Below are 25,136 nucleotides of genomic sequence, written 5' to 3' on the forward strand. Positions count from 1 at the left end.
GGTCACTCACACACTAGCAGGGCTTTTGTGGATTTATTGGATGATTGTTTTCTACATCAGCATGTTCGGGAGGCAACTAGAGGGAGTAATACTCTTGATTTGATTATCAGCAGTGATTCTTCATGCATTAAGAATCTGCAGATAAATGAACCACTAGGTGGCAGTGATCACAGTGTGCTGAAGTGGGATCTACTCAAAGAGGTAAAGGGAAGGGTTATTGCTTCCGTAAAGGCGACTACGATGGACTGAGACAGTATTTAAATTCTATACAGTGGGACCAACTGATGATGTTACCAACAGCAAATTCAAAATGGGAAGCATTCAAAGAACTTATCTTGGAAGCTACTAGGCTTTACATACCAACTAAGAAATATTGTTCAAGGTTTAGGCCAAAATGGATGTCAGATGAACTAATGAGGCATATGGCAGAGAAGAAAAATGCATGGGATACTTACAAATTAACACATGACACAGAAGCCTATGATAGATACAAGTTGATCTGTAACCAAGTTACAAAGGAGGCAGATTACGAGAAATCTTTGGCAAGGGATGCAAAGAAAAACAGCAAAGAGTTCTTTACATATTTAAACTCTAGAAGGAAGGGGATGAATCAGATTGATCCACTTGATATCTATGGGTCCACTGTTGATGATCCTGCTCAGGTAGCTAACAAACTAAATGAATATTTTGCATCGACATTCACACATGAGGAGTTATTCAGTGAGGGGAATGCCAGAGGTGTATTCAATTCTAGCAGTAAGCTACAGAATCTTGAAATAACTGGGAGTAAAGTGGAGGAGAAACTGTTGAAGATAAACACAAGAAAGGCACCCGGGGTGGATGGGATCTATCCAGTTATATTAAAGGAGGCAGCAAAGGAAGTAAGCAAACCCTTAGCCATAATTATGAGAGCTTCCTTGGACTCAGGGGAGGTACCCATAGACTGGAAATGTGCAAATGTGACCCCAATTCACAAAGGAGGATCAAAGGCTGACACAAGTAATTATAGACCTGTGAGCTTAACTTCTGTTCCAGGAAAATTAATGGAGGCACTGGTTAAAGAAGCACTGCAGGATCATTTAGACAAGACTTCAGTTATAGCTCAGACACAGCATGGTTTTGTTAAGGGGAAGTCTTGCCTGACCAATTTGATTGGATACTATGATGCAGTCACAAAAGAACTGGATGCAGGGAATAACTTTGATATTATATACTTGGATCTTAGAAAGGCTTTTGATACTGTTGCACATGGAAGACTGCTACACAAATTGGAGCAGTGTGACATTGGAGGCAAATTGCTGCTATGGATAAAGGAGTGGTTGAGGGGGAAAAGACAGAGAGTGGTAATCAATGGACACTGCTCATCGTGGACTAATGTTATTAGTGGAGTCCCTCAGGGCTCAGTGTTGGGTCCATTATTGTTTTCTGTATTTATAAATGATATTGATAATGGTATATCAAGCTTAATGTCCAAGTTTGCAGACGATACAAAGGTAGGCAGGGTTGTCAAGGACACTACTGACACTATGCTGCTGCCACAGGATCTGGAAAGGTTGAGCAGATGGGCTGAGAGGTGGCAAATGAAGTTTAACATTGACAAATGTAAAGTACTACACATGGGAAAGAGCAACCCCAGAGCAACGTATCAACTCTGTGGTACTACACTGACAGTGGTAGAGAATGAAAGGGACTTGGGGGTGGTTGTGCAGGCAGATATGAAGTTCTCTGAGCAGTGCAGACGGGCTGCACGAGTAGCTCATGGAGTATTGTCAATGATATACAGGAATTTTTCCAGCAGGGATAAGGAGGTGATTATTCCCTTGTATAAGGCAATGGTCAGGCCACACCTACAGTACTGTATACAGGTCTGGAGGCCTCATTTCAAGAAGGATGTAGAGCTGCTGGAACGAGTACAGAGAAGGGCAACAAGATTAGTGAATGGAACAAAGGGGTGCTCTTACGAAGAAAGGCTTAAGTTTTGCAAATTACAGTGTCTGGAGACTAGGCACCAGCGAGGTGATCTGATAGAGGTGTATAAAGCCTTGAATGGTTTAAGCATGCTCAATGCTGATGGGATTCTTCCTCTAGCTCAGAAAAATCGCCTGAAAGGGCATAAATTCAAATTGAGGAAAGACAGATGTAGGATAGACGTGCGGAAATTTGCCTTTAGCCAGCGGGTGGTTGGTTGGTGGAACAGACTTCCATCCCTTGTAGTGGAGGTTGATAGCCTAAATAAGTTTAAGGCTCAGCTGGACAGGTATTTTGAACGAACAGAGGGGTGAAGTGGAAGTGGTTTTTTTTTTTTTTTTTTTGGCTGATGCTGCATAAGCTTGCTTTCTTGCATCAAATGCCTCTACTAATACTAATATTAATACTAATGAATGCATGGATATTCCTATACCACAGATGTAGCTTTGTGAAGAATTCTTTGATGTCATGAGGATGTTCTTATTCAGAGTCTATGGAAAGCAGGTTTTTTTTTCAGTGTGGTTTGGTATGATTTGCTATGGTCATCTTAATTGCCGACACTGTGGAATTTGTCTAAAACTGTGCAACAATCAATACAGCCTGAAAGATTTTCTCATTCTCAGCAGAAGTTAGTACAAAACGCAATTTTATCTTAGAGTACTGGTTGTACTCTAAGATAAAATTGACAAATAATTTGACTTTGAAATTGGCTGATAATTATTTATAACTTGGACTTTGCCACTTTAATCTGTACTTTAGACTGTGTAAGTTTTCTATATGTATCTATTTTTGTGTCACCTTAATGTATCTATTTTTGTGTAATAGTGTCGTGTGTTAGAGGGTCTTTCCCACCCTGTAACTGGTAAAAAACAGGACAGGAGTATCATCATCAGTAATTCAGTCTTGTGACTGGTCAGTTCCTCTGATGAACTACCTCCACCTTTCTCTCCTGTGCCCTTTGTTTTAGTTCCTCAAAATTTCAAAGTCCTACTTCATCCAGTGATGTCCCAATTAAAGTATTTTTTGGTCTTCCTCTAGGGCATTTTCCCTCCAGACAAAGGAGTGGCTAGGTTTCTGGCACCCTTGGCACTGCATCCGGGCACCAATGTTCAAGGGTGCCTGAAAACCTGAAACTTATACATACACATAGGAAGAAAATTTTAAAGGGGTGCAAATTGCGATTTGCACCTTGGTGCCACATACCCTAGGAACACCTGTGGACATGCCACCAAAAACCAAAAAGTGGACATCAGTACTGCGTAGGAAGACTGCATAAATAGGAAATTTAAAAAAAAATTCGTATAGTTTACAAAACTGGCTTACATTAAGCCACTTCAAACACTGAAAGGGACAACTCAAACGAACATAATTTGAATGAGGATGAAACAAATGATGATGATGAGGATGGCACTGAAATGGAAGTCCAAGAAAAAGCCCAAACAGCTGAAGTTATTTTAAAAGAATTAGAAAGTATGCAGAATTACAAACAACAGTTGACAGAAAAAAATGATGGAAGCAATGATATTAATACGGAACATGTAAGTCTCAATTTTAATGATCCAACCACATGGAATTTTAATATCCACGAAAACAGATCTCTTATAGTGTAACATGGTCGTGAAGAGTTAAGTATGTATCCTGTCACTTAATGGCCGATGTTTCAATAATTTGTGGAAATACAAATATGAAGGTATTGAAAAAAAAAAAAAAAAAAAAAAAACAGAGAAAATGGTTATTTTATTGAAAAAACAAAGATGCAATATATTGTTTTCCATGCTTCTTATTTGTATCTGGCACAAATAATGTTCCAATTTGCAGCACAGATGGATTTAAGGATTGGAAACATTTAAATCAAAACATTCTATTTTATGAGAATTCATTACAACACAAACAATTTCACAAAATGGAAATTATTAGAAAAGGATCTTCAAAAAAGGTGGACTAATTTACAATGTTGCACAAGCAGAACTAAGAATTGATGATATATTTACACATCTCCAGTCCATGGGCCCTCCCCTCAGTCCATGGATGCTCTCATAATTAGGGCAAAGGGTTTGCTTATTTCCTTTGCAGCCTCTTTTAATATAACTGGATAGATCCCATCCACCCCAGGTCCCTTTGTTATATTTAACTTCAACAATTTCAATTTCTTCTCCACTTCACCCTCAGTTATTACAAAATCATTTAACTCCTGTTAGAGTTTGAAAAGCTTAAGAAAAGCTTAAAGTGAAGAGTAGAGCACCATGGAGTATGCTTCGCAGATGATATTGTACTGTGCAAATCATCCTAAGGAAAGGCAGAAAAGAAATTGGAGGAATGGAGGAAAGCATTAGAAGATAGAGGCACGAGGATAAGTAGAATAAAGACAGAATATATGGTATTGAATGGAGAAGTTGAGAGTTCTATAAAACTGCAGGAGGGAAAAGCTACCACCTGTTTCGAAATTTAAGTATCTGGGATCGAATGTTGAGAGGGATGGAGGATTGAGTGCAGAAATACAGCACAGAGTGCAATGTGGATGGCTGAACTGGAGAAAGATGAGTGGGGTGCTGTGTGATAAGAAAGTTAATTGTAGAAAGAAGGGAAGAGTGTATAAAACCGTGGTTAGACCCGCATTGATGTACGGTGCTGAGACATGGGTGATTACAAGGGCGCAGGAGAAGAAGATGGAAGTGGTGGAGATGAGGATGCTAAGATGGATGTGTGGTGTGATGAGGAAGGACAGGTTAAGAAATGACTACATTAGAGGTATGGTTAAGATAGGGCCTCTGAGTAAAAAAATACAGGAATCTAGGTTGAGGTGGCTTGGTCATGTGGAACGAAGAAGTGAGGCGTATGTAGGGAAGAGGTGTGAAAAGCTGGAGGTGATAGTGAAGAGGAAAAGGGGGAGACCTACGCTGAGATGGAAGGACAAGGTGGCAGAGGATTTGAAAGAGAGAGGATGGAGGAGAGAGGAAGCCTTGGTTAGAAAGGAATGGAGGAAGAGAATTAAGGAAGGGAATGCCGACCCCATATGAACGTGGGAAGAAGGCGAGGACAAAGAAGAAGAAGTAGAGTTTGAAAAGCTTCTGGTGTTAATGTAGATGCCAAATCCACTTCCTACAGAATTCCTTATGTGTTAATGTAAATGCCAAATACTCATTCAGTTTGTCAGATACCTGAGCAGAATCATCAACAATCAAAACATCAATGTCAAGTGGACTAATCTGATCCATCCCCTTCTTTCTAGAGTTTACATAAGTAAAGGAATCTTTGCTGTTCCTCTTTGCATCCTTTGCTAAAGATTTCTTGTAATCTCCCTTTGCTTGCCTAACCTCCCTTGTGACTTCATTACAGATTAGCCAAGTCACAAAGGTTATGGAAGCAAAGGGTGCCATATATCGAAAATAATATTAAAATGTGTATTGTTCTGCACTGAAAATAATTTGGCATTTCGCAGACATGCTAGTAATATCGATACCCAGTGGCGTAGCTAGGTTTTTGGTGCCCTTACCGGTACCACCAAGTTGCAGATGGTAATCTCTTTAGCTCTTAATTCGTGTTTAGCAACAGCACTATTGCCTAAATTGCTCGAAGGTCCACTGTGCGAAAATGCATGCCCAGTTAAGTCTCTCCTTATCTATTTGTTATATGGAAAATTTTCTTCGTTCTATGGAAATTATTTTAAATGTAATTGCCAAGGGGAATTCAAAAAAAAATTAGCTAAATAGAAAATTCGCTCAAAAGAAGTCCATTAAACAGAGGGCCTCAGGTGTTGAAATAGCTCAGCTTGGATCTGATGTGGCCTGTCAGTGGTGCCCCACCATGCCGAATCAAGTGGCCCACCCATTTGAGTCTAGTCGATCTTATTCTAACTAGACTTTTCCTTTATTCTTGGACACGTCTTATAACTTCCACATTAGGAGAGGAGTACATTAGAATAAAATTATGTAAATTATCTGTATAATAATGTTGCCAAAGTTTGGAAGGACCACCTAAATACAACAAATAAGTGTCATAACTGAGCAAAACTGAGTGGGAGCAAATTTTGAACCCTGCTAAGTAGGCTTGTAATTCCATTATTATTTGTGTTTATCTGGTATAGTAGGTGTAATTTTTTGATTACTTGGCTTTTCAAATTGCTTAAAAAACAAAAATCAAAGTGGGAGAGAATTCTGCCACCATTATACTGAATTGACATAAATGATATTTTGTATTATTCTATGTAATTCCACAAGAGTATAAATAATATTAGAAGTTTTTTATTAAGTCTATAAACTATAATAACATAAATATGATTTTACAATGTAACTGTATCACATAATGTAACTATAGCATAGTACATACTGCTTTTGCGTAACCTAGGAATGGTGTAATATTATTATACTTGTATGTTTTAGTTTCAGATGGTATTTTTAAACTGAATTTAGACTAAAATCTTAACTCAGACTAAAGCAGCAAAGCAAGAAGCTCAAAGCAGTGAGAATTATTTGATTCAGAAGAGAACTGCTGGTGGCAGTTTTCTTAGAAATCAAGGTTTATACAGTGCTCTCTACTTGTAGCTTATTTTTCTTGTCATCTGCAGAGTGAAATACAGCCAAAGGGGATCCCTTTGTGTGTTTTTGATGCACAGAGTGTGAGGAGATTAAGTGCAAATTCAGCATTCTGATGCATCTATATGAGAGCCTGAAGAACAGTTTCGATGCCCTCAAAGGAACTAACTAAAATGAGGGACCCATCAAGAATACAGCTGCCTAGCTCAATGCTAGAGCCCATGCTATTGCATCATACAATACAACATCCTCAACAGCAGAAAGCTTTGATCCCACAGGAAGCAGTTAATTTTAATCCCACAGGAAGAAGTTAATTTTGATCCAACAGGAAGCCATTAGTTTTGGTGAATCTATTGTCTGGGAAACAGGAAATGTGTTGTGTAAAAATAGGTGGAATAGGATCAAGGTACATGTTCAAGGAGCAAAAGTTAATGTTGTAATGTAGGACCTTGGGGTTTGTAGCATTAATTTATATTTAAATTTTAAATATAAAATTAAAAACTTTACTGACCATCCCTTGAAGCTTAACCAAGTTGTCCTCGAGGAGTACTGCATGATTAAAAATTGAAACTTAGATTAAAAATTATTAAAAATTGACCTTTACTCCTTCCTAAATATATCACTTTTATTTGAGCAGTTTTGGAAATGAACAATTATTGTTTACTTGGAGTTATATGGGAAAAGGATCTGTCAAGTAGTCCTGTGTGACTATTTACTATTTTGACTACCACATCAACATGTTAGTTTCAGTTTGAGCACAAACAATTCATTGCTGAAAATGAAACTTACATGACAGTTGACTTTGTTGATGTGTCTGCTAGAGAAATTGGATACTCTTTTTTTTTATGTTTAATTTTTATACAAAATATGTTTTTTTGCCTGAAATATTATTATTATTATTAAGGTAAAATGGTGTCTTGTTTCAATTATAATTACTATTTATCTTGTTTGTTTCTTTATTGATTTGGCAAAACATATCGACACGCAGGATGCATAAGTTTGAATTGTCACAATCCTAAGGGTTTTTTCAATGGCAAATTGAAGTGACTATTAGTTAATGTTTATATTTTATGACTACAAAGGTTTTTTTTTTTTTTTCCATTTTCAGCAGAACTAATAAAAGTTTTGTTTCATTGAAAATACAAACTAAGTAAAAAAAACATGACATTTTAAATTTTTCATTAAAAAATAAAACATTACATTTAATGTATCAGATTTCATTGGATCAAGAACTTGTACTTCAAATAGAATTTAAAAAAAAAAAAAAAAAAAAACTGGGCACCTATCAGGTGCTGTGCAGGCACTGCTGGGTTAAGAAAATGAGAAAAAAACAACAGCCCAGCACAAATCCTTGAGGGACCCACTTAAAGCCATAATTCAAACTGAAGAATAGTCATTACCAAAACTCTCTGGCTTCTATCCTGCAACCATTCCATGATCCATCTAAGGACCTTACCCCTGGTATTGATATGTTTCAGCTTGTACAGTAACCTCTCATATGGGATGAAGTCAAATGTTTTGTGAAAGTCCAAATAAACAATGTTAAAGTTGTTTTCTACATCCAATTCACGAGTGATAATTTCAAATTAACTAACCAGATTAGCTAAATAAGATTTTCCCTTCACAAAGTGTACTGTGTTTCCTTCAGAATATCATTTCTATTAAGATGTCTCTATACTGCATTTTTAATCATCACTTCCACAGTTTTCCCTACTGCTGAAGTTAGACTGACTGATTTGTCTATAGTTAATCACTTCACTCAGAATTGCCTTTATGAACTGGTGATATGATGGCACTTCTCCAATCCAGGGACCTCTCCCACATCAGTGATGCCCCATAATCTTAATGGTTCTATGCATTCTTTCACTACCTCCCTTAAAATTACTAGGCATATGATGAATAATTGTTTTTATCTATAACTCAAAAATTAAATAAAAATCAGTGCAAATATCATTTAAAAAATATAATAAAATCTTAATACTTACTTATGCTGCCTCAAACCACCTCCATTTGACTTTTCTTCTACATAATTGCTTGGAATATAGCCCACATCACTATTAACATATAAAAGTACCAAACATTATATAAATATTTCTAATGCAAACAGGCACATCAAAAATTTATTAACTAACTGACAGATTAACATCAAAAGTATGATGATCTCAAGTTTGAGTTTCATCTTACAGGGAAAGTAATTAAATTTAACATTTCATAAATATAGTTAAGTGTTTTGTTAAAACAGAATTTTATTAAAAAATATGCTATAATAAAGTAGTATTTTACTATTTAATAAAATAAAATAAAATATATTTAATAAAAAAATTTCTAATTCGATCATTTCTAAAAGAATAAATAGAAGCACTTAGGTACATAAAATAATCTGTTCAAGTTTATTAATAATATTCAATATTTTAACCAACAGACTAAAATATTATTTTAGTCTGTTGTATTTTAGCCTCTATATGCTATATTATTGCAATTTGAAAATGAAATGCACAAGGCATAATTCTTATGGGTTTTTGGTAATTAACTATATAGTATCGGTGTAAATACACCACAGTTAACCCATAAATTCGAACTACGTAAGTAGCGTGGAGGGTATCGCTTTAATTGTATCTCATATTGTGGTTGCCTTCACAACAAGAAAGCGGTATTGCACTACTTCAAATAAATAACGCTTCTCTAGTAGAGAAGACTACTGTTATTTATTTTCAGAGGATACCACCACCCAGATGATCTTTTCAAGGCTATTGGGCTTAATCATCAGTGGGCGGGCAGGTACCCAGGTAATACAACATGCCATCACAGTTGCGAAGTTATATCCACAATTTGAGAGATGCCAAAGGGTGTTGGTAAAAATGTAATTTGAAAATGAAATGCACAAGGCATAATTCTTATGGGTTTTGGTAATTAACTATATAGTTCGGTGTAAATACACAATAGTTAACCTATAAATTTTAACTACATAAGTAGCGTAGAAGGCAACCACAATATGAGATACAATTAAAACGATGCCTTCTACGCTACTTATGTAGTTCAAATTTATGGGTTAACTATTTGTATTTACACCGATACTATATAGCTATATTATTGCATATAGCATAAAACCATCCTTTCACCCTTTATACTATCAACTCTAAACCCTTTTTTGGATTTACCATTCTTTATATGGCCCAACAGCTGAAAATTTCCTTGCTCCACATTAAGGTATTACTGCCACAACCAGGTACAAAAAGGCAATGAAGAGGATGGTCTATTTTATATGAATCTAATATAAAAAGACAACAGTGGTATTTACAATTTCTCAAATTTCTGCCAAAATTCTCTACCTTAAATACTGAATTTTTCTTATCTATGAGAACCATCATATATGCACCCAAGGCACCATCAATGGCAATGTCACTGTTTAATCAAAACTATTAGTTTGAATAATGATAATTAGCATTTAAATACTGAGATTAAAACAGCGACAATTTATTTATTATCCATTAAGCAGTCATATGTTTTGTTATTCTTATATTTATTCCCAATGAGCTTGTATTATTCTAGACCAAAGGTGATATCTAGTTAAGTACATATTTATTTTTAATCTTTATCCTTAATTCATTATTTCTCAAAGCAGTTCACTAATGGTGAGTTCATTTATTCATGTAATTTATGAGCACAATTATTTTAAGCAAAATATTAATTACTATTTATTATGAATTACAGAAAAATATTTCGGCTAACAAACCAAGAAAACATTTTCAGAACCTGAAACAACATGCAGAACTGACTAAAGGAGAGAATCCAGATCCTTCGGCCATGTTTCAGTCTACTTTCAGCTCATTAGAGGTCAAGTATGATTTCCCTCTGTAAATGCAATATGTTTTACTTCTATAAAAAATTAATATGAAAAAGCCACAAAGTGTATAATGTTAACATTCTGAAATAGTATCCTGATCTTGAAGAGAAACTTTTCTGCAAAGTGAGTTGCTTATCCTTCTAATTCAAAGTTATAGTAAAAAGCCATTCCTAAAAGGCAAAATATTTGTTCAAATCGTACATCATTTTTTTTTAGCATTAGTTATACTTTGTGGTATTATGAAGTGTAACTAATGCTAAAAATTTTTTTTTTTTATATCCAAAAAAAAATTGTCTACACAAATTATTATATCCAGTCTTATCATACAGTTCCCATCACCAGAAGAATGCCCCTTAAATTCTGTTAGACTGTCAACTTCAACTACACTGGGAAGTAGTTTATTCCAGTGACTGATAATGCTATTGACTAAAATATAAATTTTCAGGGATCCAGTCTATTAGTTTATCCCAACTATTTGTATTTCTCTCTCTTTTGTGTTCTCTTTAAATGTAAAAATTCCCCCACTGTTCATTTTGTTCCTTCCCCAGTCCCTTATACATTTCTATCAGTATCTCTGCCCAGAAATTTCTGGTTCACAATCTCTGTAGCTTACATCACAATTTTTCCTCATATGAACATTCCTTTGTTATTCTCATCAGACAAGTTGCCCATCTTTGGACCATTTCAAGAAGCTCAGTATCTTATTTTAGTTGTGGCCTTCAAGAACCTGAATGCAATATTCCAAATGTATTCTCACTGTTGACTTGCATAACAGGACATTACAATTCTTCCTAGAGGCAAAGGTATAGTATATCAATAATAAGACACTGTGCACTTTCCTGGCCACCTGCTTGCATTGAATGGTAACTTTCATTTCTGATTATATCATAAAACCCAGGTCTCTCTCTACTCTTCTCACTTACATACTCAGCCCACCCTCAGTGTATAAAAAAAATTATTCTCAGATTGTTATTTTACAAACTAATATACAAAATAATATGGTATAATTACTAAGTATGAAACCACTTCAGGCTTTACAGTTTTTAAAAGCAGTAATGAAGTTAGTTTTCTAATAATTTATTCATAACATATGCATTTTCTCCTTTGTTTCTCAAAAACCCTTTCGAAATATATAACAATAATAGAAAAGGAACACAAAATATTGTGCAAAATAATAAGAACAAAAAGTGAAAATACTGACTAGTTTTTAAGTTCATTTTGGTATACAAAATAAAATTAAAAAGTATAAAATGAGAAAACAGCAATTTAACAGCATTCAGTATCCAAAGTGAGAACAACATTTTAGCAGTATTTACCTGTACTTATTTCTGACTTGCCACCAGTGCTCCCTAGAATTATCAAGTACTTCATACTCTTCACCCTAATAAAACATGCAAGCTGATATTTAAATAATCACATACGACTAAATGAATAAAAGCAACACATTTTAATTAAGCAGTTTTGGAAAAACTAATGTTATAGTTTTCTGCATACATGATTTTACAGTTTTTATATGCTGCACATACGTATAGAGATTTAAATTAATTAGCAGCATTTTTCTTCTTCAAAAATGTCAATCTTTTTGGATTCTGTAAGATTCTATTTTCTTCAAACAAACTGGTTTGTATTCAATTCTTGAAGCATAGAAGAATCCTGGTTACACAAAACATAACTGGAACTGAGGGTATTTGAGATGGTAAACTTTTTCAAAATAATCGATTTTAAATACACTCCATCTATAGCATAAAAGGGAAGCACAAAAAAATTACCATAATCTGCATACATGATTTTACAGTTTTTATACACTGCACATACTTAAAGAGATTTAAATTAATTAGCAGCATTTTTCTGCTTCAAAAATGTCAATCTTTTTGGATTCTGTAAGATTCTATTTTCTTCAAACAAATTGGTTTGTATTCAATTCTTGTGATTTAGCACATCTAATAGTAATCTAAAGGGCATGACAGCTTCTCTGGCTGATGTTTCTGTGGTGTATATTCATCAAAAAGTTGTTCCTCTTCATTTTCAATTTCTGTCCAATTTGGATTAGTATCATTAATAGCGAAACTATTTCCTCATCTGTCAAAAAATGATAACCTGGATCTTTACAAAAACCAATCAACAACCTACAGCTAATGCATGGTTCATATCTGTGTAGTTTTGTGCATCATTGTTAAAATGTCCAAAGGATTAATTAAAGAGAAACTGTGCAGAGAAAACATCCATTTATGGAAAGTTAAATAGAGGAAATACACAAATAAAAATTTAAAAACAAGGCATATGAAAACAACTAAACCATTTGATGCATCTATGAAAAAAAGCCAAGCCAGCTGAGCAGATTATCTTCCACTTCTACATAATGCCAACCACAGGCGCAATGCATGAAAATTCTGCTGAAAAAAGGAAAAAAAAAAAAAAAAAAAAAAAGTCTAAAAACTGACTATTACACTAATTTTTATTTTCTGTGATTTATGTCAGGATGAATTTATTTTATTTATTTTTTTTTTTTCAACGGTGAAATTTTTATGCATCATATGAGTGACTGGTTTTAATCAAGAAAATGAGTGGTTAGTATTATAAAGAGTAGTTGATATTATAAAAGGGTAGTTAGTATTATACTTAAGTCACACTGATGAATAATCACACAGATTACTCATCTTTGCTTCATTCATAATGCTTTAAAGTGGAATCATGATTTTACTCTGTCATAGTTTGTTTCTTATGTATAAATATTAAATATATCAACAAGCTTAATGTCAAAGTTTGCAGATGATCAAAGGTTGGCAGGGTTGTTAATGACAGTGTGCTACTGCAACATTATCTAGAAAAGTTGGGCAGGTGTGCTGAGAAGTGGAAACTGAAGTTTAACATTGACAAATGCAAAGTACTGCATATAGGTAGAAGTAGCCCCAGAGAAACGTACCAACTGTGTGATGTTACACTCAGGGTAGTAGAGAATGAAAGAGACCTGGGGTTAATTGTGCAGTCAGATATGAAGTTTTCTGAGCAGTGCAGACAGGCTACCAGAGCAGGTCATGGAGTATTGTCAATGATATACAGGAATTTTAATAGAAGGGAAAAAGGAGGTGATTATCCCTTTGTAAAAGGCAATGGTAAGGCCACACCTTGAGTGCTGCCTACAGGTCTGGAGGCCTCATTTTAGGAATGATGTAGGGTTGCTTGAGTGAGTACAAGGAAGGGCAACAAGATTGGTGATGGGAATGAAGGGATAGTCTTACCAAGAAAGGCTTAAGTTCTGCAAATTGCAGTGTCTGGAGACTAAGCACCTGCGAGTTGATCTGATTGAGGTGTATAAGGCCTTGAATGGGTTGAGCAGGCTCAATTCTGATGGGATTCTTCCTCTTGCTAAGATTACAAACCTGAAGGGGCATAAATTCAAGTTGAAGAAAGACAGTTGTAGAATAGATGTGTGGAAATTTGCCTTTAGCCAGCGGGTAGTTGATTGCTGGAACAAACTTCCATCTGTTGTTATGGAAGTTGATAGCTTAAATAAATTCAAATAGGAACTGGACAAATGTTTAGAGGGAATGGATGTGTGAAATGTTTTTTTTTTTTTTGGCTGATGCTACATAAGCTTGCTTCCTTGCATCACATGCCTCTATTACATACTACTATTACATTTTGGACACATCAAATATTAATATTTCATGATTTATAACAAAAATACAAGCAAAAAGCAACAATTTTTGTGCATAAACCAAGGACATTTTGCTATAAAGAATCAAATATTAATGTTAATTCTGTGAATGCACCACAAACTACTATATGGTAACCCTTTCTTAATTACACTTGTTTTTGTATTATATTACTTGGACGTAAAATTTATTTAAAATGCACACACAATTAATTCCAACAAGTATATTTCATCAAAACTGAAAGCATTATAAATACTTTTTCCAAAGAGAGATCCCCCTCTTCTACAGCTTGAAAAGAGTAGAGAGCAACCACTATCTTGGCACAGTTTGCTTTCATCTAAAAAACAGTTTTAAAAATAATTTTCATCATATTAAACATGTACTGAAACAAATTACATATATTTTTTAATAGTTACATACAAAAGATTATTTCTGTAGTAAGATATTGATACCTTGAAGAGAATCAATCAAATTTAAAATACACACAATTAATTCTGACAAATATATTTCATCTAAACTGAAAGCGTTACAAATACTTTTTTTCCAAAGAAGGATCTCCTCTTCTACATTTCAAAAAGAGAAGGAAGAGAGCTACTACTATTTTTATCTTTCCCTAATTTTTTTGTTTCATTTTATTGTTTTTTTTTTTTTTTTTTTTTTTTTAATTTACTGGGTATAAAAATTGGGACTTCTAATTGTATGTTGAAAATTCTTAATGATTACGTGATAAAGATTCTAAAATCCCTAATGAGATCAGATATGTGACTGCAAATAATGATAACAACTATTGTATTATGTTGTTATTATTATTGATAATGAATCCTTTATTATATATTTGTTTTTTTTTATTATTTATGTAAGTACTTTACATAACTAACAAATGGTCTGAGAAAGCTCAATGCTGATGGGATTCTTCCTCTTGCTCAGATTACAACCCTGAGTCACACTTAAGTCACACTGATGAATAATCACACAGCTTACTCATCTTTGCTTCATTCATAATGGTTTAAAGTGGAATCATGATTTTACTCTGAGGGGGTATAAACTGAAATTGAGGAAAGATAGTTGTAGAATAGATGTGTGGAATCAATCACCCGCTGCCTTTAGCCAGCAGGTGGTTGATTGCTGGAACAAACTTTGATCTGTCATTGTAGAAGTTGGCAGCTTAAATAAATTCAAGGCAGAACTAGACTTTTTTTTTTTGGCTGATGCTGTATAAGCTTGCTTTCTTGCATTGTATGCCTCTACTAATGCTAATGCATGACCATGATAAATCATTTTCAATGCTTTTATTAATTGCGAAGTATAGTTGTTTTCTGAGCAGGGTCAAGATATAGTTTTCTCCTTTCTTTACTTTATCATTCCTAAGGTTTCTTTCTAACTGACAGGACCATATGATACATTGCTAGAGAGAGCACAAATAACTGAAAAGTTTTTGACTGTTGTATTAATACATACGTTTTACATAATGATACCTTAATTAGTTGGCTTTTAATCAATTACAGACTGTCAACATTTTGACCAGTCAGCATTTTTAGTTTCCAGCATTTTTAGTTTCCAGCATTCTGAAGTGGCAGAATTTCAACGTTTCAGCATTTTGAGGCTTCTGATTTTGAACCTATTGGCATTTTGATGTTTTAGGTGTTTTTAATGCTGTTGGCATTATAACTTCTGGCAATTTGGTTGCCTCATTATAATTATTATTATTTATTCCTTTGAAATTTCATTTATTTTTATAATAAAACTGTAAAGAAGATGGAAAAAGTAGAAAATAAACACACCTAATCTAAAATTTGGTAGCTATCTCTTGCACCTTGTACGAGTTTCTTTTTTCACAAAATAAGGCAACAAATCATATATCAAACTATTTTATTAATACTGCAAATTTAAAAAAATATATAGACAGGATCACTAAATAATAAAATTAATTATCATAATGATACTTTCATAATTTTTTATCAAAATAATAATATATCAAAAATTAATTTTGTTTTTTTAATTATTTAATTATCAAAAATATTATTTTTTATTGAATGAATTTTGCATCCTTTGCCAAGCTGAAAAATTCATTCAATAAAAAATATGTTTTATTGAATGACTATGCACCTGCCTGGTTTCAGCATTGCCATCATGAATATAAGGTCACAGTATTTACTTGAGGAGCTTATCTTCTGGCTACTAAACATGTAGGACTTGACAGACCTCATTTTAGTGAACATACTGTATTTCTATGGCCCATCATCATCATGATGGGCCATAGAAAGTGGAGGAGAAATTGTTGAAGATAAACATAAGAAAGGCACCTGGGGTGGATGGGATCTATCCAGTTATATTAAAGGAGGCAGCAAAGGAAGTTCTCTACCACACTAAGGGTGGTAGATAATGAAAAGGACTTAGGGGTAATTGTGCAGTCAGATATGAAGTTTTCTGAGCAATGCAGATGGTCTACAAGAGTAGCTCGTGGCGTCTTGTCAATGATATACAGGAACTTTTCTAGCTGGGAAAAGGAGGTGATTATCCCCTTGTATAAGGCAAGGTCAGGCCTTGAGTACTGTATACAGGTCTGGATGCCTCATTTTAGGATGTATGTAGAGCTGCTGGAACAAGTACAGAGAAGGGCAACAAGATTAGCGAATGGAACAATGGGTTGCTCTTACAAAGAAAGGCTTAAGTTTTTCAAATTACAATGTCTGGAGACTAGGCACCTGCGAGATGTACTGATTGAAGCGTATAAGGTCTTGAATGTTTTGAGCATGCTCAATGCTGATGGGATTCTTCCTTTTGCCCAGATTAATCGCCTGAGGGGATATAAATTGAAATTGAGAAAAGAGAGTTAGAACAGATGTGTGGAAATTTGCCTTTAGCAAGTAGGTGGGTTTCAGCAATCAAAGCTGCCCACTGGCTCCAATTGCTGGAACAAACTTCCATCTGTTGTTGTTGAAGTTGATAGCTTAAATAAATTCACAGAACTAGACAAACATTCGTGCAAATGGATGGGTGAAATGGGAAGGGTTTTTTTTTTTTTTTTGCATGATGCTTTCTAAACTTGCTTTTTTGCATCATATGCCTCTACTAATGCTAAATCTCTTACTATTACCTCCTGCATACACAGGTTCATTCATGAGGGAAGATCATCTACTTCAGAAGGTGATGGCAGTGGTCATTTCAAGTATAAACTTCACATAAACATAGCTCTGAATCTGGATGGTTATAGAATTTTAAAATTTACTGTTTGAATTTGAGGTATGAATTGTAAAAAAAAATAAAATAATAAGCAGACACATGCCTAATAAAGGAAAGGAAAAAGGTAAGTGGAATGGGCGTTAAATATGGAATGAAACTATACAACTCAACCGACTTACATAGGATCAAGGATTAAAGGAATAAACCACAAATTAACTAATTTTCTTATCAACTTAAATTAACTTAGCCTAAGGTATTCCTTGAGCAGCATAATGCATAAGTAAACTGTGTTGTTTGGTGATAATAAAGCATTCAAACCTCGGTTGGTATTATTATGTTTATTTCCAAACTGGAAATATGTTGATTCTTGCACTGTTTGCAAGGTTTTCTCCCCACCTCCATTTTTAAAAAATAAAGCAATGAATCATATATCAAACTATTTTATTAATATTGCAAATTGAAAAGGAAAAAAAAAAAAATATATATATATATATATATATACACGATTATTAAGTAATATAATTAATTATCATACTGATACTCTCATAATATTCATCAAAAATTAATTTTGTTCTTTTAATTATTGAAAATATTGTTTTATTGAATGAATTTTGCATCCCTTGCCAGGCTGTACCCTGTGCCTATGCACCTGCCTGGTTTCAGCACTGCCATCATGAGTATAAGTTCACAGTATTTACTTGAGGAGCTTATCTTCTGGCCATTAAACACAGGGCTCTAGCCTTGGACGAGATGGGTAATTGGGGGTAGGGGGTGTTAAGAGATGTGATTGAAGGGAAATAACTTGCTCAAGTTCTTGTGATTGAAGTAATCTTTTGTGACAATGATATTGCAATGACAGCTTTCATTGAAGAAGTGGTAAGAAAATACCAAAAATTGTTTGACTCCATTATGAAATAAACATATTATTATGTTTATTTCCAATTTGGAAATAAACTTAATAATACCAAAGTAGGTTTTGAGTCCTTTATTATCTTGAACTTAGCCTATCATGAAAGTCGCTTTAGTAATAAAATCAAATATAAATATGGAGTACATACCAAGGATTTTCCAGTGGAAGACTGGGGAGGACTGGCCATAATCTTCCTGGAAGAAATATATCTATGTTTCAAAATGCTAAGTGGCTACCATCTGAATCAGAAAATATTTCAATGTTAATGGAAAATTCAATTTGGCAATGTCTTATATTTATGAATGTATTGTTTCAATGCTAGTTGAACCTATGCTTCAAAGGCTAATTCATTTATTTTTATATTTTTTGCAACCCTTTAGTCATAATCAATTTCACTATTTTATGCATCATTGTCTGTTGCAACTTCAAAGACTTTCGAACCAGTGTTTACATTCACTTCAATAGTATTAGAAGATCAAAATGATGCTTTCAGTTCTTTCTTTCTGCTTAGTATTATAAATGGTCTGTTGTTTACCCCCAGTGGTCTCCAAATAAAATTTATAAGAACAGTAACAGAATAGACAGCTGTATCTTCAATTACTTTGGAAATTAGTTATTTTGAAATTTTTATCAGTCAGTCTACTTGCTCCTTAAAATGAAGGGAGCTTGCTGGAAACTGACTATGCTAATTGGAGCATTCAATTATTTTACTTACTTTTTGTTTGGAATCCTTCAAATTCCTAGGACCAGCTGTATGTCCTGGGGTAATATGTATAGTCACTGCTATACAAGAGGTTTTCTTATGAACTGCATACAGCATTGCAGTGCTTGCTAGCATTTTCACAGTCAGTTCCCTCAATAGTGTAATTAAAGCATGACTAACTGTGATCAACAGCATTTGTTAGTTTAATGAAATATTGCTCTCCAAGCAAGCATGTTGTCTTCTTTGAACTACAAATGAGAAATGAAAAATTTTATTAACTGATCCCCATTTTCCTAAACTTAACTGGATGTAACAGTTTCATTGAGTAAGCTCCTTTAGTAAACTTTGAATCTTGGACCCTTACTTTGATATGATTATTGTTATTTTTGTTTGATATTAAAGTACATTAGCAAAATTATTGATTCCATGCAAAGTGTCACATTGCCATTGCACTCATTCTAACCTGATCTTCAAATGAGAGAAATAGCCAGACTGCTAGTTTTATTGCTATTTACAAGCTGGCAGAAGTATAACCTGTTTTAGTTGTTGGTTGTGATTAACCCATTCATGACACTCGGCACGGCCCTGCTCAATACAGAGACATAAGGCAGATAGCCAAAGTATCTTCATTGCCTTAACAAGAGAATACAAATATGTATCCATACACTTTCTACTTAAATTTGTTGAGTAAATACATACATTCACATAAATTAGAATTAATATATATGAGGGGGGGGAGAGAGAGAGAGAGAGAGAAAGACTAAAAAAAAGTACATGGGAGAAGTGTAATAAATATTATACAGTTGTAATTAAACTGAATGACTGTGTTTAAAGAACGAAAAACTATCGAATTTTATTAAGTGTTCTCTGAAATTATACCGTTAATCATTAATGACAGAAAGAGAAAAAAAAATCAATCAATTTAAAAAAAAAATCGAATGCACTGCCTCCATTACCTAACTTGTTAGGCTGTTAGCATAAAAGTGCCTATTGTCTTCCATGTCCATCCACATATGTAACAACTCTACTCCTAATGGATGAATTTTCATAAAATTTCATATTTGGCTCTTTTAGAAAAATTGTTGAGTCACATCAAATTTCATTAAAATCGTACTAATAGAAATCTGGAAATTATTATTTCTTTGTCCATCTGTCCTCGCGTAATAACCTGATTCCCTGTGGACGGATATTGATGAAATTTTATATTAGGTCTCCTAGAGAGACATGTCAAGCCTATCCAAGTTTCGTTAAAATCAGGCTAATAAGGATCTCACAATTATTATTTCGTTGTCCATCCATCCATCCGAATGCAATAACTGAACTCTCAGTGGATAGATTTTCAGAACCCCTAGCATTTTTGCTGTTATGGGCATTGCATCAGGCATCCATGTAGAATTTACTTATTTTAGCTAATTGCAATAAAGATATTATAAAATTTTATATTTGGCTCATTTAGAATAATTGTTGAGCCTTCACAAACTTCATTCAAATATGGTCAATAAAAATCCGGCAATTATTATATCTTTTCATCTCGTACATATACATAATACATATATGATATATGGATAGCATAAGGCTATACTTATATCATATGTTGTAGCTGAACCACCGAATATTGTCTGTTACCATGTGCTGATGGAAAGAATGAATGGACAGTATGGCAGATACTGTCCCAAGCACGGTACTAAGTACTATAGGTTATAATACCTCTCGTGTTTGGGGTTCTCATAAAAAAAAAAAAGATGCACAGAAACTAAATGTTCTCGGTTTGCACATATAATATACTGCTTTTTGTTTGGTAAAGTCAGTCATTTTTGCAATGCAAATTTGGTCCAATGAGACTGATATATTAGGAAATGAGAGTATAATGTGATTTTTGCATTGGCTCATGCCCAATTTCATCTGCAAGTAACACTAGGTGAATGCAAAATCTAGTACCAAGCTGAACGTAGCGACCTATGCAGCAATACATACAAGTTTACGAAGCTTAAAAAATGTCAAATGTCGAATGTGTGAGAGCTATATTTCCCATTTACTGTAGTTATATTGGTCGGAGACACACTGTTGTCATTCACTGTATTCACAAGATAACAAGTGATATTGTAGGCCAACTCATGTTTTCGGGAGCTCACATTTTTCAGTTCAAACAGAAATTTTGTGAGGTGTGATAGCGTGAACAGAGCAGCACATTTCTGAAGGTCACTACCATAGAACAATTTGCAGGTAGTAAACTTGATATTGCTGCATTTGCAATAATACCGATAGCTGGAATTGTGTGGGTTTTTATATCATTATGGTGAAATGTGTTCCCCTTCCATGAAATCTTCAATCATATAAAAACATAAATAAATTTTCAGAATCTTCTCTTCATTTTTTTAAGCTTTGTAAACTTGTTACTCCATATCTCACTTGTGCAATTTGTGCGTGCCGTGTTCATTGTGATTGATTGCTTATCTTTTTTTTACTGTTTTAAATTTTACAATCCAAAAAAAAAGAAAAAAAGAAAATGGCAGTGAACAGAAATATTGATCAAACAAACTTCTTATCTTGACAAGGTAAAGTGCTATATTTACTGTAATATTTATTTATTTATTAGAAATTTAAGATGTTTAAACTTGTGTTAGCAATTTTATTGGGTTTCTAACTTTTTCTGGTGTTTTACTTACCAGACTGAAAATTTTTTTGAGTGCTCTGCCCCTATCTTTATTTTTCCCATAAGCCTTGTTGTTTTTAATGTGCAAAATACCATAATGCGGAGATTTTAGGAACACATGTACTGCATTATAGCAGAACTGACTGTATTTTTTTTTTTTTTTTTTGCTATAAATAATAACTTATTACTATTTGCTAATGCATTGCTTACATTTACTAACTTGTGTTACTTTAGTTGGGGAAATGAAAAAATATTGCTACTATTAGCACAGGAAATTAAAAACTCCTGTATAAAAAATGTATGTAACAAAACATCGCTGCTAGCTATAAAAGCAGGAAATAAAAACGCAATTACAGTATAGGATTTCTGTATATCGAAATATCACTGCTATAAGAGCAGGAAGTTAAAAAGCAAAATGTTAAAAAAATGTTAAAAGTATAGGGGAAACTATACAGTAAACCCTTGCTAATCCAGATTAATTGGGGAGAGAGAGAGAGAGGTCATCTGCATTAAGCAATAATTTGGATTGGTGAATTAAAAGACCAAAAAAACTTAGAACACAAATAAATAGAAAATTTAATGATAATAGGTAGTGCTGATGAAAATAAATTACTATTTATTTTTTTTAGTACTATAAATGTACTATTTAATGGTATAGGTAGTGCTGATAAAAATAAATTTAAAAATATATCACTGTAGAACCTTTATTTAAAAACTATAAAAAGGCAATACATTTATCCATCGATAGAAGACTCAGCAGACTCTCAATTTACCAAGATCAAATTAACCGGGACACATCAAGACGCTAAAGTAAAAAAAAAAAAAATTCTTACCTGAAATAAGAGCAGGTATACACAGATGTTTTGCAAGTTGTAAATAAGTGACAAGAAGTGGCATTATAAGTCATGACTCGGACATGAATATAACTCTTATCCTACAACCCCTGCTGTCTTCATACCCGCCGTTCAAAAAAACAACCGAAAGAGAACAAATGTTTAGTTTGTTTTAGTGTGCATTGTTATGTTCCATTGCACCGCAAAAAGACAAATTTTGTTTTGTTATTTATGTCAGGAGGGTCCAAAATTTTTTTGTTTATAAAAGGCGAAAATGATGGGTAAATCCAAAAGAGTTGTGCTTTCTACTGAACAAAAACTTGAAAGTTTGAAAATGGTGCATCCCTTAAATCATTAATGAACCATTATAACGTTGGTAATCAAACCATACACAACATCGTAAAAAATAAAGGGATGTTATTAGACTTTGCAGGCACATCTGATAGCATTAAAGGCAAGGCATGACCAGGGGAGTTCCTAGGGAATGTGGCACCCAGATGCAAATAGCAATTTGGCACTTTAAAATTTTTTTCAAATGTGTATGTAACTTTCAGGGCCACTTGAACTTTGATGCCAAGGTGCAGTGCATCCCTGTCACCCTTCGGGACGTATGTATAGGTATACAGGGTGATTCCCTACCAGTGCGACAAATTTGCAGGAGGTGTAGGGGGCACAAAGATGAATCATAATCACATAGCATTGCAGGGTCCGAAATGCCTTCGTCATGCGGTAGAGGACGTTGAACGGGAGGTCGCGTGAACAGCGATCCCGTTGGAAGTCAGCATTTGCGAACCAGTTCCCGAGGCAGTAGGTTGGATGAGTATTAAAACGTTGAACTGGCCGACATGCACCTCGCATATGGAGCTGCAGACTGTAACAGGCGCGCTGCTCTGCGCTTGTACCAGGAACGTTTCCCGCACAGGCGTGCTCCTCATCATATGATTTTCGCACGTGTGCACAGAAGGTTACGTGAGACTGGTTGTTTCATGAGAGGTACCATGAATCGAGAGCGAACGACGAGGAGGCCAGACAATGAGGAGAATGTCCTACGCAGAAGGCAATCCGAGTACGAGTACTCGAGCGATAGGCCAACGATTGGGTATTTCCCAATCCACTGTATGGAGGATACTGTCAACAAACCAAATGAGTTCATACCATCTGCAACGTGTCCAATCATTGGAGCCTGCGGATTATCCACTCCGGAGGACTTTTGCTACTCGGTTTCTTCAACAGAAACAGTTCGCAAATGCTGACTTCCAGTGGGATCGCTATTCACGCGACCTCCCGTTCAACGTCCTCTACCGCATGACGCAGGAATTTCGGACCCTGCAATGCTATGTGATTCCGATTCGTCTTTGTGCCCCCTACATCTCCTGAAAGTTTGTCGCACTGGTAGTGAATCACCCTGTATATATTTACAAAGTCATGTATCTTATTTAGCCTTACAAGAGTATTATGTTAATGTTTTTAAGAGAAGAAAATCTAATTTAGCTATGATTTTTGTATCTAGATTATAAACTATTTCGATCAATTGGTTTTTAACTGTACTTTTTTTTCTTTTTTTGCTGGCACTTAGGCCATACTACTTGGTGTGGCCTGGTGCGGGATGATTTTTTTTATATTATTATTTATTTGGGTTTTTTTAGTTTTTTTTTTAATTTAAAAATTTTTTTTTTAATTAAATTTTTTTTTTTTTATCTGGCACCTAGGTCATTCTACTTCGTATGGCTTGGTGTGGGATGATTTTTTTTATTGGTTTTATTTATTTATTTATTTTTTGTTTTAGTTGGTACATAGGCCATACTATTCGTTGGTGTGGCTTGGTGTGGGATTATTTATTTTATTTATTTATTTATTATTTTTAATTCATTTATTTATTTATTATTATTTTTAATTCATTTATTTATTTATTATTATTATTTTATTTATATGTTGTTATGTTATTTGGTTTTTAGGAGCATTAGCAACTAAGGCCATATTGCTCCGGGGATATGCGGTGGTCATCCCCTGACCTTTCCGCATTCTCCATATTTGGTGGTCATGGGCTCGAACCCCGTTCTAATCAAGAAGCGTTTTTATGTGTGTGTGTTTTGTTTTGTTTTTCCGCTGGCATTTGGGTCTGGGCAGTCCAAGTGCAGGATGCTGGCACCCACCTGTACTGCACTACCTCAGGTGAGTGCGGGATTAGTGTTTTCACATACACAGTAGAATTGAGGCCGACCTTCTTATGGATAGGGGCAGGCACCAGGCAGCAGTTACCCAGGTGTTGCCTGCCCTCTGGTGGCTATGGGGTGTAAACCAACACATACACACATTTGCTATACAAACATAACACAACATACATTCGGGCCTTTTTACATAGTTTGTAAATAATAATAAAATTCTTTAATAAATTAACTGGTATATATTTTGATTCCCTGCACAGATAACCAGAGGAAACTTACAAAACATTCACTATACAAGTGACCAATCACAAAGATACAAAGTTCAGCTGCAAATTAACCATTAAAGACAAAATATCTGAATAGGGAATTAATCTTAATAAAAACAAGACTGCAAATTAAGAATAATATAAAATGACATCGGCATACTAGGACCAGCACTTGCAAACCTGTCCTTTACATACAGTAAGATAGCCCAAGATTTCATCTCGATATGACTTGTCAATCAACCATAGGTCCAAGTTGATGTTGAGCGAGTTGAGAGTGTCCAAAGTCACATTTGGGAAGTGTCTATTGAAACTCTGTAGCCTCTGGAGCCTTGAGCACAAAGAGGGGGTACTGCCAAGGTGTCTTCCTGGCAAATGCCAACCAACTGCGTTCCAGATGTTCATATGATCATGCTTAGATGAACA

General features: G+C 34.4%; 1 protein-coding gene across 1 annotated transcript in view; it reads right to left on the reverse strand.

The window, feature by feature from the left end:
* Positions 1-19,036, reverse strand: part of LOC150079777 (tyrosine-protein kinase Btk-like) — a 47,412-nt gene extending 28,376 nt beyond the window's left edge. Inside the window, exons 1-5 of the mRNA XM_090384106.1 lie at positions 18,809-19,036; positions 18,242-18,287; positions 14,257-14,337; positions 11,661-11,725; positions 8,486-8,554 (exon numbers count right to left, since the gene is read on the reverse strand). Of these exons, the coding sequence (XP_090240232.1) occupies positions 8,486-8,554; positions 11,661-11,725; positions 14,257-14,337; positions 18,242-18,280 (254 nt within the window). The 5' untranslated portion in view covers positions 18,281-18,287; positions 18,809-19,036. The remainder of the gene's footprint in view (positions 1-8,485; positions 8,555-11,660; positions 11,726-14,256; positions 14,338-18,241; positions 18,288-18,808) is intronic.
* Positions 19,037-25,136: the final 6,100 nt, after the last annotated feature.

Source organism: Mastigoproctus giganteus, chromosome 10, assembly GCF_048544385.1.
Source record: "Mastigoproctus giganteus isolate SK-2022 chromosome 10, ASM4854438v1, whole genome shotgun sequence".
Lineage (NCBI taxonomy): Eukaryota > Metazoa > Arthropoda > Arachnida > Uropygi > Thelyphonidae > Mastigoproctus > Mastigoproctus giganteus.